The 15997-nt window shown below is 34.5% G+C and overlaps 1 protein-coding gene across 1 annotated transcript in view; it reads left to right on the top strand.

Annotated features, from left to right (window-relative positions):
• Positions 1-15997, top strand: part of Cad87A (cadherin 87A) — a 231946-nt gene that overhangs the window by 196384 nt on the left and 19565 nt on the right. The window contains exon 6 of the mRNA XM_085485287.1: positions 12938-13195. Coding sequence (XP_085341413.1) covers positions 12938-13195 — 258 coding nt within the window. The remainder of the gene's footprint in view (positions 1-12937; positions 13196-15997) is intronic.

The raw sequence follows: 15997 nt of genomic DNA, 5'->3' as shown, positions 1-15997 counted from the left end.
TTTCTCTTTTCCTGCGCCGCAACGAAACGAATGCAAACGCGTTTACCTCAATTCACCTTACGACCCCTGGCTTACCCTTTCTCGACCCGCCGTTGATATCCTCGTCATTCCTTATGGCGCCGCGAAGGCTGCTTATGGCGCGGAGTCTGCAGGCACGTGTAACTTTATGAAAACGTTTGCAACGACAAACGGCGCGACCAGCTGCATACGTTACATACAGATACGTGCACCGCAAATGCATTCTCGTTAGAGATGCGCGATTCCGCCATGAGCCGCCGCGACCGTTCGTCTTTTATTTCACACCTGTTCGGCGACCCAAATCAGCGGTGAACAAGATTCCCTCGCGATTTCTCTTATCCCGGAAATAAAAATGAGAAATCCCGAGTCTCAGCTTTCTCGCTTCCTACCATTTTACTACTTTTCCACGTTTCTTTCTTTAATCTTGCGTCTAATAAATATTTATTAAAAAGATGGATACTAAGTGTAAGAAATCATCTACAAACAGTGTTGTGATTTTTAAATTAGCTAGATAAAGATCAGATAAAAATATGTAAATTCATCTTAGATAAGATGAAGATGATTTTGTTTTAAATATATCTAGATAAAATATTAAATTATATGGCGATTCAGCTAGATAATTTTCTAGATAATAATTTTTAAAACTGTTTATGTAAACACAATTATAAAAAAAATGTTAATTATAAATAGGAATATCAAAATGTATTTATATTTTTATTTATAAATTTTCAGTATTTTTTATGCGCTATGACTTTAAATCAACTTATCTGAACATTATTTTAGATAATTTAGTAAAGATAATACTTTTCTTCATTTAAGATAAAGATATAGATAATACATATTTTTGTTATCTATATAAAAATAAAATGACACCAAAGTTTCATCTAGATGATCATTCATATAATTTTATTTAGATAACAGCAAACATTATCTACAAATTATTAGCGCATATACAAAAAGTATTTTTCTTAGCATTTATCCTAAAAATCATATGATAGTCGTAGAATAATATAATAGAATTGGAAGAATTTTACAACAGTTTCTGTGATTAATTTTTACCATGATAAAAATATTAATATCTACTACAATAAGATAAAAAATATATTTGATTCAATTTACTATGTACATATATTAATATATTACATATATTGCGGCAAATATTAATCAAAAAGAAACGTTTTTATCCAATATCATTGTCCCACGATTGCCACAATTTTCAGGATAAATTCCAAGAGAAATTTCTCTTCGTGTATATACGCACTTTAGATTTCTATATTTTTTCGCTAAAAAAATTCACAACATCACATCTCTGATCGCGACATCCTAATGCGACGAGTCATCACGTGTTAAGCTTCAAGTTATCTCTCGACCGGATACCCTCTTCACCCACAAAAGTATAACGATATAGTAAGGATATACATATATATCCCATATCTCAAAAAAAAAAAAAAAAAAAAAAAATTATATATATATATCTTCGCAGACACTCCTTCCCTTCTCGCGATAGCTTTATCGCAACCCTCGGGGGCCCTTCGCGAAAGTACAGCCGCAACCTTGGCGCCTTTTCTTCCCTTTCCGGAAGTGGCGCGGTCACGCGACCGTCCTACCCCATCCCTTACGTCCGACAGATAATTCTCCCAACGTTCGTGGGTTTCCTGTCGACTGCAGACAGGAGAGAGAGCTAGTTTCGGAGGACACAATGCTTTTACCACCCTTCTACTCCTTCACCCCCGAAACGGGGTGGAAAGGAGAAACCCCACCCCATCCTCGGGGGCGTCGTGTATCGCGACGACGTGCGCGGCATCGCGATTCACCGGACAAAAGGGCGCACACTCTCCTTTTCCGTTTTTATTTCGGTGCAGCCGACATGCTCGCGATACGAATTGCTGCTCGGATGGTCGACAACGCCAAGCCGTATCGCGGTATTTTGCTCAAAATTCCTACCTACAACGGATTCCGTGGCCTCTTTCGATCGGTAAGAGATACATTCTCGCGAGCCCTTTGCGTTTATCAACGCACAAGCTTTTAGCACAATCGAACGAAAGGTGGTGGTGTACTTTAATACTTGCTCGCAGTTAAAAATTTCTGTTAAATTTAACAAATACCATAAACGGTTCACAGAAAGATTTATGTTCATTTAACATAATGTGAATATGCTAAATGGAGACACAAATACTGTTAATATTTTAACACAAAATATAAATGCAAAATTTTAAATAATTTTAAATAAATTTTGTGTAAAATTAACATAGTTTTAATGTAAAAATTAACTAAAAATATATTAAATTTAGATTTTATCATCCCCATTTATAAAATAAAAATCAATATTTTTTTTCTTTAAATTTTAACAGCTAAATCTTGTCACTAATAAAACAGAAATATTTATAGTGTAAAATTAAAAATAAATGCGCATTGTGTTATTTTTATATATATATTTTTTTAGGTGCTTTAATAATTTAACAATTAAGTTAAGTGTATTTAACAAAAAATGTTAACGGGAACCGTTTTTAACAAAAAAACAGAAATTTTTCTACTGCTGTAATTTTATCTTTTGTTACAAATCCTTTTCATTCTTTTCTTCACGAAGCATGATATCCATCAAATAATATTCTGTATTCTAACTCGTGTATAAAACTTTTAAAAAAGTCACATCAGCGAGATGCTTTTTAATCGATCATTGTAATTTTAGTCTGGCAGCAAAGGATATCAATCTTCTGTTAATTCTACAATAGAATATCAAGTTTATACCTGAATGAGAACGCGAACAGATACAACAATTTTTTATTTAAATTATCCGCGCTGCCTCACAAATCGAATACAATTGTGTGTCGCACCTGGATTTTTAGCGTCCGTCTCCAACTCGCTATACGTCATTAGCGATTCACCAGACTTGTATGTCACGAAAGATACATATACGAGAAACGTGATCCGTGCTCGTTAACCGGAATTAACGTCCCCGGAAACGGAATTACGGAAATATATACTTGCGTACGTGCGAAAGAAAAATCGCAAAACTCGGCGCTTCAAGTTCTTTTACAGGCGCGTAACAAACATATATAAACGTATTTATTCTTGACGTAAATCGGAATCGGTGAGACGCGGACAGGGTGTCTAGCGGTCAGGGAAATCTGGAAACCCCGGCAATGTCAGGGAATTTTATAAATCTGGAATTGTCAGGGAAAGTCAGGAAATGTTACTATTTATCTGGATTTTTTCACATTATTCTACATTTGTTTCAATAATTTGAAATTTTTTATTAAATAAATATAAACTTTTCCTTGACTCCCAGCACGCTAATTTTCTGTGTTGTCAAAAATCGATTCATCTACGCAGCGTGTTCATTAATTTATATTTTTATCGTCGTGTTATTTTATTTCAATGCATTTAATAGAGATAAAACTAAAAAGTTTGATATAATAAAATAAAAAAGGTGATTATTTAAATAGTTTATAGTGATATCCTAATTGATTTAAATTTTTGTTTTAACTTCCGAACCTTTTCATCGTTGACAAAAATATCTCAAGAATTTCATGATTTATCATATAGATATATGCAAATGATATATTTGGAAAAAATAATACTAAAAGGTCGGAGAAAAAATGAATTTCTAGTCTTGGAAAATTAATCTGAAAAAGGGAATTTTTTTCATTGAATCTGCTGGACACCCTGACGGATTTTCAAGCGATGACCTAATAGATGAATCGATGAGACGAAAGCGAACGATGCGACACGAGCCGATTACAAGCGGAGGCCGCATGCATGAAGGAAACTTGTAATTCGCGCGAAATTAAATTCAGATTAAACGACGATAGCCGCGAGGCCCGTGTGCACGCTTTTCATTAACGCGGCCTCGTATTGTAACATGCGCGTTGCCACATGCCCGTCAGCCTATTATCGCGCGAATTTACGCCCTTATCGATGCGCGCGGGAAAGCACACAGAGAGGACGGACGGGTTCGATTTTGCATAAAGCGGGGCGGAGCTCTCCTGCATAGTAAAGTTACGATATATACGGCGAATAATTGATGGTAATTGCGCGAGTAATTGAGCGCAAATTTTTCAAAGGCTCAATTTTGGCATATTAAGTGTCAATGGATCCATTTAGCTTCCTTTTGAAGAAAACTTACCTACTCTCTATCGTTGAAAAAAAATTATTACCGTGAGCGTGTGTAACACTTGTGCACATGCGTTCGCGTTTTATAATTTTTACTTTTTTGAATGCTTTTTTTTTTTTTTAAGGAACTTGATTTTTACGCGATGTCGAAGAAAGAAGTCGTAATTGATCGTAATTGTCCGTGTAATTGTACGAAGGGGAGAACTTCATGAAGAGATATAATTTTTATTTTATCAACGAGAGTCGCTAAAAATTGTATGCGTTTATAATGTAGCGTAAGTGACGGTTATTTTCCGAGTAATAACGCAAAAGGAATTTTTAAAAGGAACGATTTTATTATATTAATCTTCGATGGAACTCATTCATCTTTCTTTTGAAAATGTGCTTTATCGTTGAAAATGAATTATTAATATAAATGGTAATGTATCTTCCGCCTTATATTTTATGTAAGTTAAATTTTGCAATTTTTTTCTCAGACTTTTATTATTATAGGTATACACATTTTGGGACTTTGCGATTTTTAGATTTTTAAGTTGCCCCAGTTTTTTTATTTCGATTACTTATAGTGTTTTTTTTGTAATAATCAATAACGTTAGTTTGTAAAAACATTGTTCTATTAACATGTTTAAATAAATAATTATATTTCGGTCAAGCTTACCAGAATAAATCACTAAACGATCGCAAACCAGGGATGATTAAATATACGTAAATGGAGTAAATTCGTTACCTCTGTAGAAAGACGTAATATTGCACGAATAATATCATGTCAAGCTTAGAATCGTATATTCTAGCTGCTTTGAATAGTTTATTTGTCATAAATTCGATTAAAACTTTATTTCGAATCGGCATTCGCTTTCGGACCCGGCTCCGCCGCCTTAAAATGATATAACAAATTAAATTATACAAATTAATTAATTAAATATTAGGACGATGCATACTTTTACACAAATATTCTGAATAATGAACCATTGAGGGTGCATTCTTTATCGCATTTCGCGATAATGTAAACTCTCTGAATACGTTGCTCCGAAAAAATTTGCGAAAGAATGCTATCTCATCGGGATTGTATTCGAGCGTAAATTCCTTCCCATTTAATCTGAATAAATAATCGATAGTGGCGTGACTAGGGGGATGCACGCACTAGGGAGGAAAAAGTTAGGGCGCGATTTTCACATGCATATAGAGGAACTGCATTGCGAGTGCACCATTCGTCGACGATGTAATGACGGAATTGTCGACATGTCAAACGCTCTGTCACGGGTCCGTCGTGCTCGTTCGCGTTTTCGCTTTACATTCGCGAGGCCGACACGCCGCGTCGTGCAGATTAAAATTCCAATGGTGAACGAGCCCTCGTCAGGATGACAAAGAGAGAGAAAAAGAGAGAGAAAACTGATATCATAGGGAAAAATGAAAAAACCGAGTTGCGTTAAATAATACGTGTGCCAATTAACTAGGCCGGCGCCAAGCCGCGATTTCCACAGAGTTAAATTTTTCACGAATTGTAGTGCCGGATTTACACTTTACATCTATTCCGAGTTTACACGCTGTAATTATAGGAAATTAAAAAAGAGAGAAAAAGAGTAAAACTCATATTTTTCTTAAAGCTTTACCTTATAAAATATATAATGCCGGGGAAACACGGAGAGAGATTTTTTTTCACACTCATATAACAATCGAGAACTAAATAGAATCCGCTGATTTTTTTAATAATGTGACGTTATTACACGTTTACGTGTCTCGTTCAATGTAATAACGACGCAACAAAGAGCTAATGAAAATCTATAAGAATGTAAAATCCAATTATGCGCGCATATGTGTACGTGTTGATGTATAGATGCGAAAGTACCACTTGCAGAGTATTCCATCGGTACTGATCAATTTACGTATGCGGGAACATTGCGGATAATATCATTAATGCCGAATAATCAACGAGCGCACGTGTTACGTTATAAGCGGGTCATTCTCGGGAGTTTGCATCGCGAACATTGCGGACGTTGGGTAGCAATTTGTGTGGCCCGAATATAATCCCACAGGTATCTGTACGTATCTGTAAGTTGCAATATTCTTATCGACGGAATTTGTATGTATAACAAAAGATGTGTGTCATATACATCCAAAATATATATTTTAAATATTTTGAGACATATAACAGAAAAAAATCTATAAATAATATATATGTATATATAGAATGTATAATATGGATGATACACGGAGAGAATTTTCTTTTAGAATTCACCCTGAAAATTATGGTAATCGTGGGACAATATTCAAAGAATTTTATAAAAGTTTCTCTGATTAATCTTATAAAAAATATTAATATAAGTACGTAGTAAAATTAATCAAACATTTTATATCTTATTGTGATAGATATTAATATTTTTATTACGGTAAATATTAATGAGAGAAACTCTTAGAAAATTCTTCCAATGCCAATATTGTCCCACGATTACTATAATTTTTAGGATAAATTGTAAGAGAAAATTTTCTCTGTGTATAAATCAAAGAATGCATATAAATTGTACAAAGAAAATTTACTATCACGCATATACACATATACATCTCCATCGTGCTTTATACTTAATGACTGAAAAATCGTGTATTCCTACAAAACGTATATCTACATATAAAGGAAATCACCATATACAACGAAAAGACATTTTTGACATTTTTTGAAATAAATTTTCCGTAAACTAGTGCGCGAAACAGAGCAACGCAGCGGAGCCATAAAAATCTTCGAGCTTCGAAATTCGCCTGCTGGCTAGAGTGCTTGTTTTTTTCTTTTTTTTTTTGCAACAAATAATAAGATCTTCCTCTCTCTCTCTTTTCCCCTGTTCTCTCTCTTTCTCTCGGTCGCATGGTGTAATTCATTGCGTTTTTTCCCCCCAGCGACTGGTCCAGATAAGCCGAGCGAAGACCACCCGCGTCGGGCGTTTATCATGTCGCGCATAACCATATACGCGAAATGCCCGCGCTTTTCGATTTCGTCGGCCATTCGACCAGTGCATCAGACTGCATCCGCGTGATCCGTGTGTTATGCAGCAGCTCGCGACCGCGCGAGTAACGTCGATTCGCGGCCGAAACGCGCGATAAAAAAAATGCACGCCTGAAGCGCTTTAATACCTCTGTTGAAAAATGATCGCACAAAGAAATGTGACGTGGAGCGAAAGATGTAAAAATTGATGCGAATATATATGCATGGAAAGAATTTTCTCTTAGAATTTACCCTGAAAATCATGCATGGTAATCATGGGATAATATATGGTACCTATATTGGAAGAATTTTATAAGAATTTCTCTGATTAAATATTTATAATAAAATATATTAATATATATACAAAGTAAAATTAATCGAACATATTTTATATCTTATTGTGGTAGTTATTAATATTTTTATTGTGGTAAATATTAATTAGAGAAACTCTTATTTTATTAGAGAAACTAAAATTCTTCTAATAGCATATTGTCCCACGATTACTATGATTTTCAGAGTAAATTCTAAGAGAAAATTCTCTCTGTGGACAAATATATTATATCCGTTAAATCATGTTTCTAAGAAGATTATTTATTCCATAAAATAACTGCAATAAAGTAATCTAACAAAGAAGTCGCGTAATTAATTTTCGTCTTATTAAATGTCCATTATTCGCACCACCATTCTATGATTACGCGTTTCCGATGAGTATAAAAGCAAACGCGCGCAAAAGTTCATCCGCCTTTTGTTCTTATTCGTTTTTTGCAGCGCGGATTTATATATATAAAATACTCGCCCGACTCTATCCTTCGGCAAAAGCTTTGGAAGTTCTCAAAGGCACGCGAAAATACGGAAGACGTCAGCCAAACGAAATAGAAACAGGCAACTTTGGCAGCGACCAACCATTTCAATTACCCGCTTCTCTTTCTAAACCAGTATCTCGTTGCTATTATTTTCTTCAGTATGAGCCATTATATCAATCATCACTTCCCTTTATTGATATAAAATATCACGTAATAATATTTAATACGTAGCATGGTGAAAATATATTTTATCACAGTTAAATGTAACTTTATATCAAAAATTTATTTTATTATATTACTTTACGTAAAAAAAATATAAGTTTTGGATATAGAAAAAGTTTTGGAAAATTTGTTTATTTTAGAAAATTGCTATTGACATAGAAATAGTGATAAGATATTGCAATAGAATATTTTTATGCCTATCTTTGTGTTAATCAATTAATTGAAAATTTTTTTAAATAATTCCTCTCTCTCTCTCTCTCTCTCTCTTAAAAAAGTGCGACATTGATTCATTTATTTATAGTATAGTTTAATAAAATCGAAACTCTGAAAAACTCTTCAAGACCCTCATATTTAGTCTTACATGATTATCAACATAATTAAATACAGTGACTTTATGAATTATTATGACTACTCAAATCGATGATTTAAACTTATGAGACACAAATCGAATCGCGATTGTAGAATACGATTATTGATATCAGAGCGAATTCGGGGGAATATTTCTCACAAATTTCGTTGGATATTCCGATGGAGAAGTAGGTCACTTTTTTAAGTAATTTCGAACGATAATAACACCGTCATTCTTTACATTCGACCCAACCGGCTTCGGAGTTGAAAATTTTCCGCCCGATTTTGCGGCTCGCGGAGATGGACGCGGAATGAAACTCGCAGTTTCATTCCGATTCACCATCCTGCACGACCTCTTATCCACGCAATGGCTCGCTGTTGATATCTAGAACTGGCCGCGCAATTTTGCGAGCATCGCGTTTCACACAGTCCGCATTTACGACGAACATCCGGCACGGTCGCGAAAAATTTATGAAGGCGTTTTACGTGCGACATTATCCGAACCAAAAGAGATGATATTTTTTGCGCGAAAACTTCACCTGTGCATTCTTCACCGATAGTATCCCTCGGTTGGATTCGTATTCGACGCGAGATCGAAATTCAATTTATTATCTTTCGCGAAGTTTCATAACGCGACACAGTCAATCGAATCGCGCTAAGATCTCGTAGACGTGCGTCATCCCGATTTGAATTGGAGATGTATTTGAGATGCTCTTAAAAACAAATTGTTTCTTTGAATTTTGTATTTTTCCATTAGAAATCAGGGTGTCCAGCAGATTCAATGAAAAAAATTCCCTGACTTTTTAGTATTATTTTTTCAAATATATAATTTGTATATATCTATATGATAAATGAATTAAATGTTAAATCATGAAATCCTTGAGATATTTTGTCAACAACAATGAAAAGATTCGGAAGTTAAAACAAAAATTTTAATCAATTATACAATCTGCATTAGGTACGGTAATCGAAACAAACATGTCACTATAAACTATTTAAATAATCACCTTTTTTATTTTATTATATCAAATTTTTTAGTTTTATCTCTATTAAATACATTGAAATAAAATAACTCGACGATAAAAATATAAATTAATGAACACGCATTGTAGATGAATCGATTTTTGACACAGAAAATTAGCGTGCTGAGAGTCAAGGAAAAGTTTATATTTATTTAATAAAAAATTTCAAATTATTGAGACAAATGTAGAATAATGTGAAAAAATCCAGATAAATAGTAAAATTTTCTGACTTTTCCCTGACAATTCCAGATTTATAAAATTCCCTGACAATGCCCGGTTTTCCAGATTTCCCTGACCGCTAGACACTCTGAATATTTATTCAATATGATATATGTGGTATATATTAAAATATATTTAAATTATTATACTACATAACTGAAAAACGAGAAGTAATCTAATATAAATAACGCAATATTATAACAACGTTCATGTTTCATTTATAATTTACAAGATTGTTGCAGAAAATTTATTATTAAAATATGATAATATTTATATAAATCAATATTTTATTAAAATTTAATGAAAGTACACACAAAATTGCTAATATTAGTAATGTAAAGCTGATTTTATTTTCTACTATTTTTTTTGTTACTTTTTTTGATAACTGAACCGCAATGATATAATACCAACAATATGCAATCTGCATATCTCGTCTTCAGTTTTGTAGAGCAGATATGAATATTATATGAATTATATTTGAATTTATATCAGTTTTTCGTTATCTTTATTCGTGTATTCGAAATAAATATATAATTTATTGACATTCATTTAATGATATAGTTTTGAGAGAACAAAATATTTCAGTTCAATTCTAGATTCGTGCAAGTGAAGTCTCTTATCGGAAAGTTATAATTATAGTATGAAAATGCATGATGTATGTTCCACACATGTCATGGATTATGCATTGAGTTTTCGCGAAATCAATGCGATTAGAAGCGAAAATAAATGAATACGAAATGTGTCTCGTATTCTCTCTCCCTCTCTCTTTCGGCCGAATTGTTCGTGCAAACGATTTTACGAATATTATCAACTCTATACTATTATCTACGTGATTACTGTACATGCGTCATTAGCTGTTTCACTGGAAATTTTCGACGTCCGACACTATAATTATACTGGAATATGACGGATATGATATGTCGATTCTATATACAATACATTACAGTATATTATCAAATGCGTTACAACTCGCGTATTATTGTTGTTAATCACCCCAATTATTACATCCTGATCTCTTGTGATGTTTGTTCATCATGCAAATTCTCGTGATTCGATATAAAATCAATATCGTCCGATTATTACGCGCGTAGCGAGTTATTTAAGGAATTTGTCTAATAAACGAATTTCTTTTAAACGTTAAATAAAAGATTTTAACCCCCTTCATTTATTCAAATCGGTAAGCAAAAAAGATCAGTTTCTCACGCGAGAATTCACATTTGCGCTACAATATGTTACGGAATAAATTCAACTCGCCATTATTATTGTTCCGCATTGCCGTGACGCCTTTGGGAGACTATCTACCGTTCAAATATGTATATATTCTAATGCATGCGCAATTGGGTACACGCACACACTTGGAAAGAACTTTGAACACGCCGTCTCTTTTTACCCTCGACCTCGTTAGCTACTACTAAACCCCCCGATGCTGTTTTCTGTTCTCTTTTCCATCTCTTTCAAACTTTCAACCTTTCTGTAGATCTACTCTGAAAACGCCGCTTCGCAGCCTTTTTTTTTAAACGCCCGAACTTTTCTGAGCATCGCGATATTATTTCTACGAGTTACTGCAGTCGTTTATTTTACGTTAATTCCATTTCCCGTAATTTTGAGATATATTATTTAAATTAAAAAACGAGATTGTGTGCTAAATTCTTAATTTTTGTGTGACACTTTGCTCATCAGACATTATTATGGAAATACTATTATTGTTCTATATATATAAGAAAATTCTCCCTTCCTTTCAAAGTTTGCCTTTTCTTTTCGTTATTTTTCGACAAACTTTGCACGAAGATTCGAAATTTTGTAAGCGAAACTTTCCAAAAGTTGGTCAGATGCAGACTGCTTTTCAATATTAAACTCGAACTGCTTTTTCAATATCAAAACTTGGCTTTTTTTTTTACCTCTTTTCAAATGAGAATCTCGAGATCTCTGTATATATTCGGACAAACTTGGAAATGTTCCAACTTAATATAATACTTATATCCTCTATAATATATAATACTTATTTATCCGGAAAATGAACACGCGACACGTTTCTACGATAAAAATACATAAAAATAAATTTTCATTCATCAAACGTTGAATTTTTTCGAGGAAGATTTTAACACACACACGGAAAGCAAGAGAGCGCATCTCGAAATTCGCGAGAAAAACGGATTTGTTCCCTTCTTCCTGTACACAACGCGAAGCTGCCATCGCACAAATCCGCCAGTAAAGTCGGGCGTTTACCACACTTGCCGCGACAACTTTCGATTTCCTATACGTCATAGGGGAGAAAAGTCTCCGAGATGTCCAGGAAGGGCACTTTGGAAGACTCGTTCGCAAATGATCGATCTCGTAAAATGACCAAGCTCTCTGGCACGTACGAATCGAGGCGTCACGTTTGACCCGCATTCTATAAGGTTCCTATATAAGAGGGCTTCGAATAAGGGACACAGTAAAATTCCTGGCGCTATACAAGAGGGAACTCTCGATCCCAACGCACGTCCAAGATCGCGTACGTGCGCGACACATATGTATGCATGTATATATGCGCGATATCCAAGTTGTGATACAAAATATATGATATAAAATATCGAAATAATAAATTGAAAAGACTCTGATGTATAAATATACAATCAAGTATGAAAAGGATTAATAAGAGGCAGATGCGCGATAAATTGTTTTTAAATTCTTCTTAAAAGTAATTTTATTAGTCTGTGACTGGCTCTTATTAGTCCTTTTCATATCTGATTTTGTATAAAATATTAGTAATTGCAAGAGATAAATCTTAAAGATTTAGTTAAACGAAGAGTGGACTAATTGTAAGTTATTTATATAAGATCGTTTAAATTAACGAATGGGGAATTAAATTCTGAACCATTTAATCCCTCTTCTTATCTCTAATTTATCCTAGCTCTGGCTCTAAATTCTTAAAATACAATTAAGAAAGACAGTAGAAAAAAATACATACAGAATAATTTAAATTATATTAATATTATAGTTTAATTTATATACACGAAACTTTTGCTGCGTGCGCATTGTAAAAAGTTGAAAGTACCGGCAACATTTTCAAGCTTAAAACTAAAAGCTGCCGGCATTAACTCTTATGTACGAAGTTAATGGCGTCGAGTGTTAATCCTCTCTCAAACTCAGAATCGCGAACTAAAATGACGCGACATATTACGGCCTCTAAAATATATAGGATCATTTAATCACGCGCTCTATCTCTCTTTTCTCTCCAGGAGAACGACACAATACGTTTTCGGGTTACTCTGGAGGACGAGGTGCCCGCCGGGCAGCAGCCAAACATCGTCGGCGTGGACGCGTACGTGATCGTGCTGGATGAGAATGACAATCCGCCGCACTTCCTGGGTGTACCGTACGAGGCGGTTGCCGAAGAGGACACCCCGGTTGGCTCCACCATCCTGCCGGGTATCAGGGTCGTGGATCCTGACCTGCTAGGCGATATTATAGATCTAACGTGCGTTCCGCAGCCACAGGTGAGTCATTAATACGCGTTATAGAGCGAGTAAATGTTTCGCGAAGGGATACCTTTACATCAGAGTGTCCAGCAGGTTCAATGAAAAAAATTCCCTGGCTTTTTCGGATTTTCCAAGACCAGAAATTAATTTCTTCCCTCATTTTTTCGTATTATTTTTTCCAAATATATAATTTGAGTATATATATCTATATGATAAATCAATTAAATGTTAAATCATGCAATCCTCGAGATATTTTATATATCAACAATGAAAAGGTTCGGAAGTTAAAAAAACATAAATTTAAATCAGTTATACAATCTGCATTATCTTTTTTATTTTATCAATTTTTTTAGTTTTGTCTCTATCAAACATATTGAAATAAAATAACACGACGATGAAAATATAAATGAATGAACACGCTGTAGATGAATCAATTTTTGTGATGAATCAAACTTTTAAACAAAACATTTTTAATAAAATTAATGTATTAATTTTGAATAAAAAAATGAATTAAAATAAAGTTCTTAAACAATATTATAATTCTTGAGCGATGTTATAATATATTTTAAAATATATAATACATTGAAATAAAATAACACGACGATGAAAATATAAATTAACGCACACGCTGTAGAGGAATCGATTTTTGATAACACAGAAAAATTAGCGTGCTGGAAGTCAAGGAAAAGTTTATATTTATTTAATAAAAAATTTCAAAATATTGAGGCAAATGTAGAATAATGTGAAAAAATCCAGATAAATAGTAAAATTTCCTGACTTTTCCCTCACAATTCCAGGTTTATAAAATTCCCTGACAATGCCCGGTTTTCCAGATTTCTTTGACAGCTAGACACCCTGTTGCTTGCCCAAATTTCTTGTCGACCTATATCTCTTCCTTTTGCTTTCTCTCCGAGGGTTTCGTTTCGAAAAATTTTAGGCGACGTGTCACCGTGTTTCTTTTCTCGTTCATCGTCCAATTCATCGTTGATGATATTATCCGCGGAAGCAACAGTATTCGTTTTTTGGTTGTATCTTTAGTAGAAGTATAGCACGCGCTCGATAAGAAACGAAAGTTTTTCTTGCTATTCTTCTTCTTTGTCGTCGCTGATGAAATAAAGGTATAATAGGGTCTGACATTCCCTCCGCGAATTCATATATCAATTTATCCGTTAATGCTCGTGTTTCCGCGGTAAACCGATTAGTTTATAACAGAACTATACCTTCGTGAAATTTCTTTGAATTTATCTGATCGGGAAGATTCTGCTTTTTCCGTCGAGTTTTTTCAATGGATACCGATTAAATTATGCATTCTGTTACAAAGTAACCCGGTTTTATCAGATGAAAGAGAATTATCGGGACGCCGATTATGTACCTATTCAAGGGCGGATTGCTGCGCAAGTCGGTGTAGAAGAAAGAGAAGCGAAGAAAAATAAAAAATAAAAAGAATCTCCGAATTTGCCTCTCAACTACCTCATCCGATGTCGCATTTGCGCGGTAAAAAGCGGATAATAAGCAGATTGTAAAAAGAACGAACTACTATACTTTCCGCTCAAGAGGTTCATTAAGAAGTCGTCCCGGCTCCTTTACGACGCAGCATCAGGATCCGAGGGTGCTGCTGCACACCCTTCATTGCGATGCAGTTGGGGGATAAAAGATGTATGGCAAGAGCCGGTATTTCACGTAAATGAAGAGAGCAGCTCGCCTTGGATGAAGTGTTTCCTCTCCGTTCGCGAGACGGGGCGGAATATCGGCCCCTCGTTGCCGGGAAGCGCTTTGTAATTCGCAGTTTTCCATTAAGTTATCTCGGCGCTTCTGTCCCGTGATAAACCCAGGGAGAGCGAGAGAAAGAAGATAGAGGCTCGCCTCGCAATGTCGAGCAGCACGCCCGAGGGAGCCGAAGTCTCGTCGACGACGACGGACAGCCACCTCTCTGGGTTCTTCTAGTCGGACTTTCGCAATCATCGCTGCGAAGGTTGACGTTAACCCCCGCGGAAAACACGTGGCCTGTTTCGCACGAACGAGCGGACCTCGCAGCGCAAAGCGGAGCATTCGCAAATTTAATCGTTCCGCGCGCAAGCGGAAATTTTATTATCGCTGCGTAGGAGAATACTGAAGTATTCTCTTCTTTGTAATCGGCTCTATATGTTATATTTTATAACAGACTCTCTATACTTTGAGTATCTTACGTAAAAAAAAAAAAAGCTGAGCGCAGCAAATGTATTACTCCTGAAATTTAGTTATCATGTCTAAATAATTAGCTATATGATAATCATAGTGATTATGAGATAATATATGATATTGGAAGACTTTTATATAAGAGTTTCTCTCATTTTAAATATTTACTACAATAAGATAGAAAATAAGTTCGATTAATTTTATTATGTATTACATGTAATACATATAGTGAAGTTTACTATGTACGCATATTAATATTTTTTCTGTGGTAAGTTTTAATCAGAAGAATTTTTGTAAGAATTTTCAATACCATATTGTTTCACGATTACCATGATTTTCAGGGTAAATTAAAAAAAAATTCTTTCTGTACATATAAATATCATTAAAATATGTATAGCAATATTAAAATCTTAAATGTATGAAAGAGATATGAATAGCAATAGCGACTTTAAATTTCAAGGCACCGATATGAGGAAGAAGGTGGGTGCATAGATACCTTGAAAAATGGTTGAATTTCGAAAGCTGCAAGTGGCATGTTCACAAAAAATACAACTTTTATATACACTTATAAAAGAGTTCGCGCGGATGTCCGACAAGAACGTCTCGTAATAAGTTCTTATTCCGGTTGCGAAGCGCAACGCGGAA

The sequence above is a fragment of the Nylanderia fulva genome, unplaced genomic scaffold (genome assembly GCF_048542155.1).
Source record: "Nylanderia fulva isolate GAGA-0341 unplaced genomic scaffold, ASM4854215v1 Scaffold36, whole genome shotgun sequence".
Classification (NCBI taxonomy): domain Eukaryota; kingdom Metazoa; phylum Arthropoda; class Insecta; order Hymenoptera; family Formicidae; genus Nylanderia; species Nylanderia fulva.
Note: the sequence above shows the minus strand (reverse complement) of the source record. Positions and strands in the feature narration are given on the sequence as shown.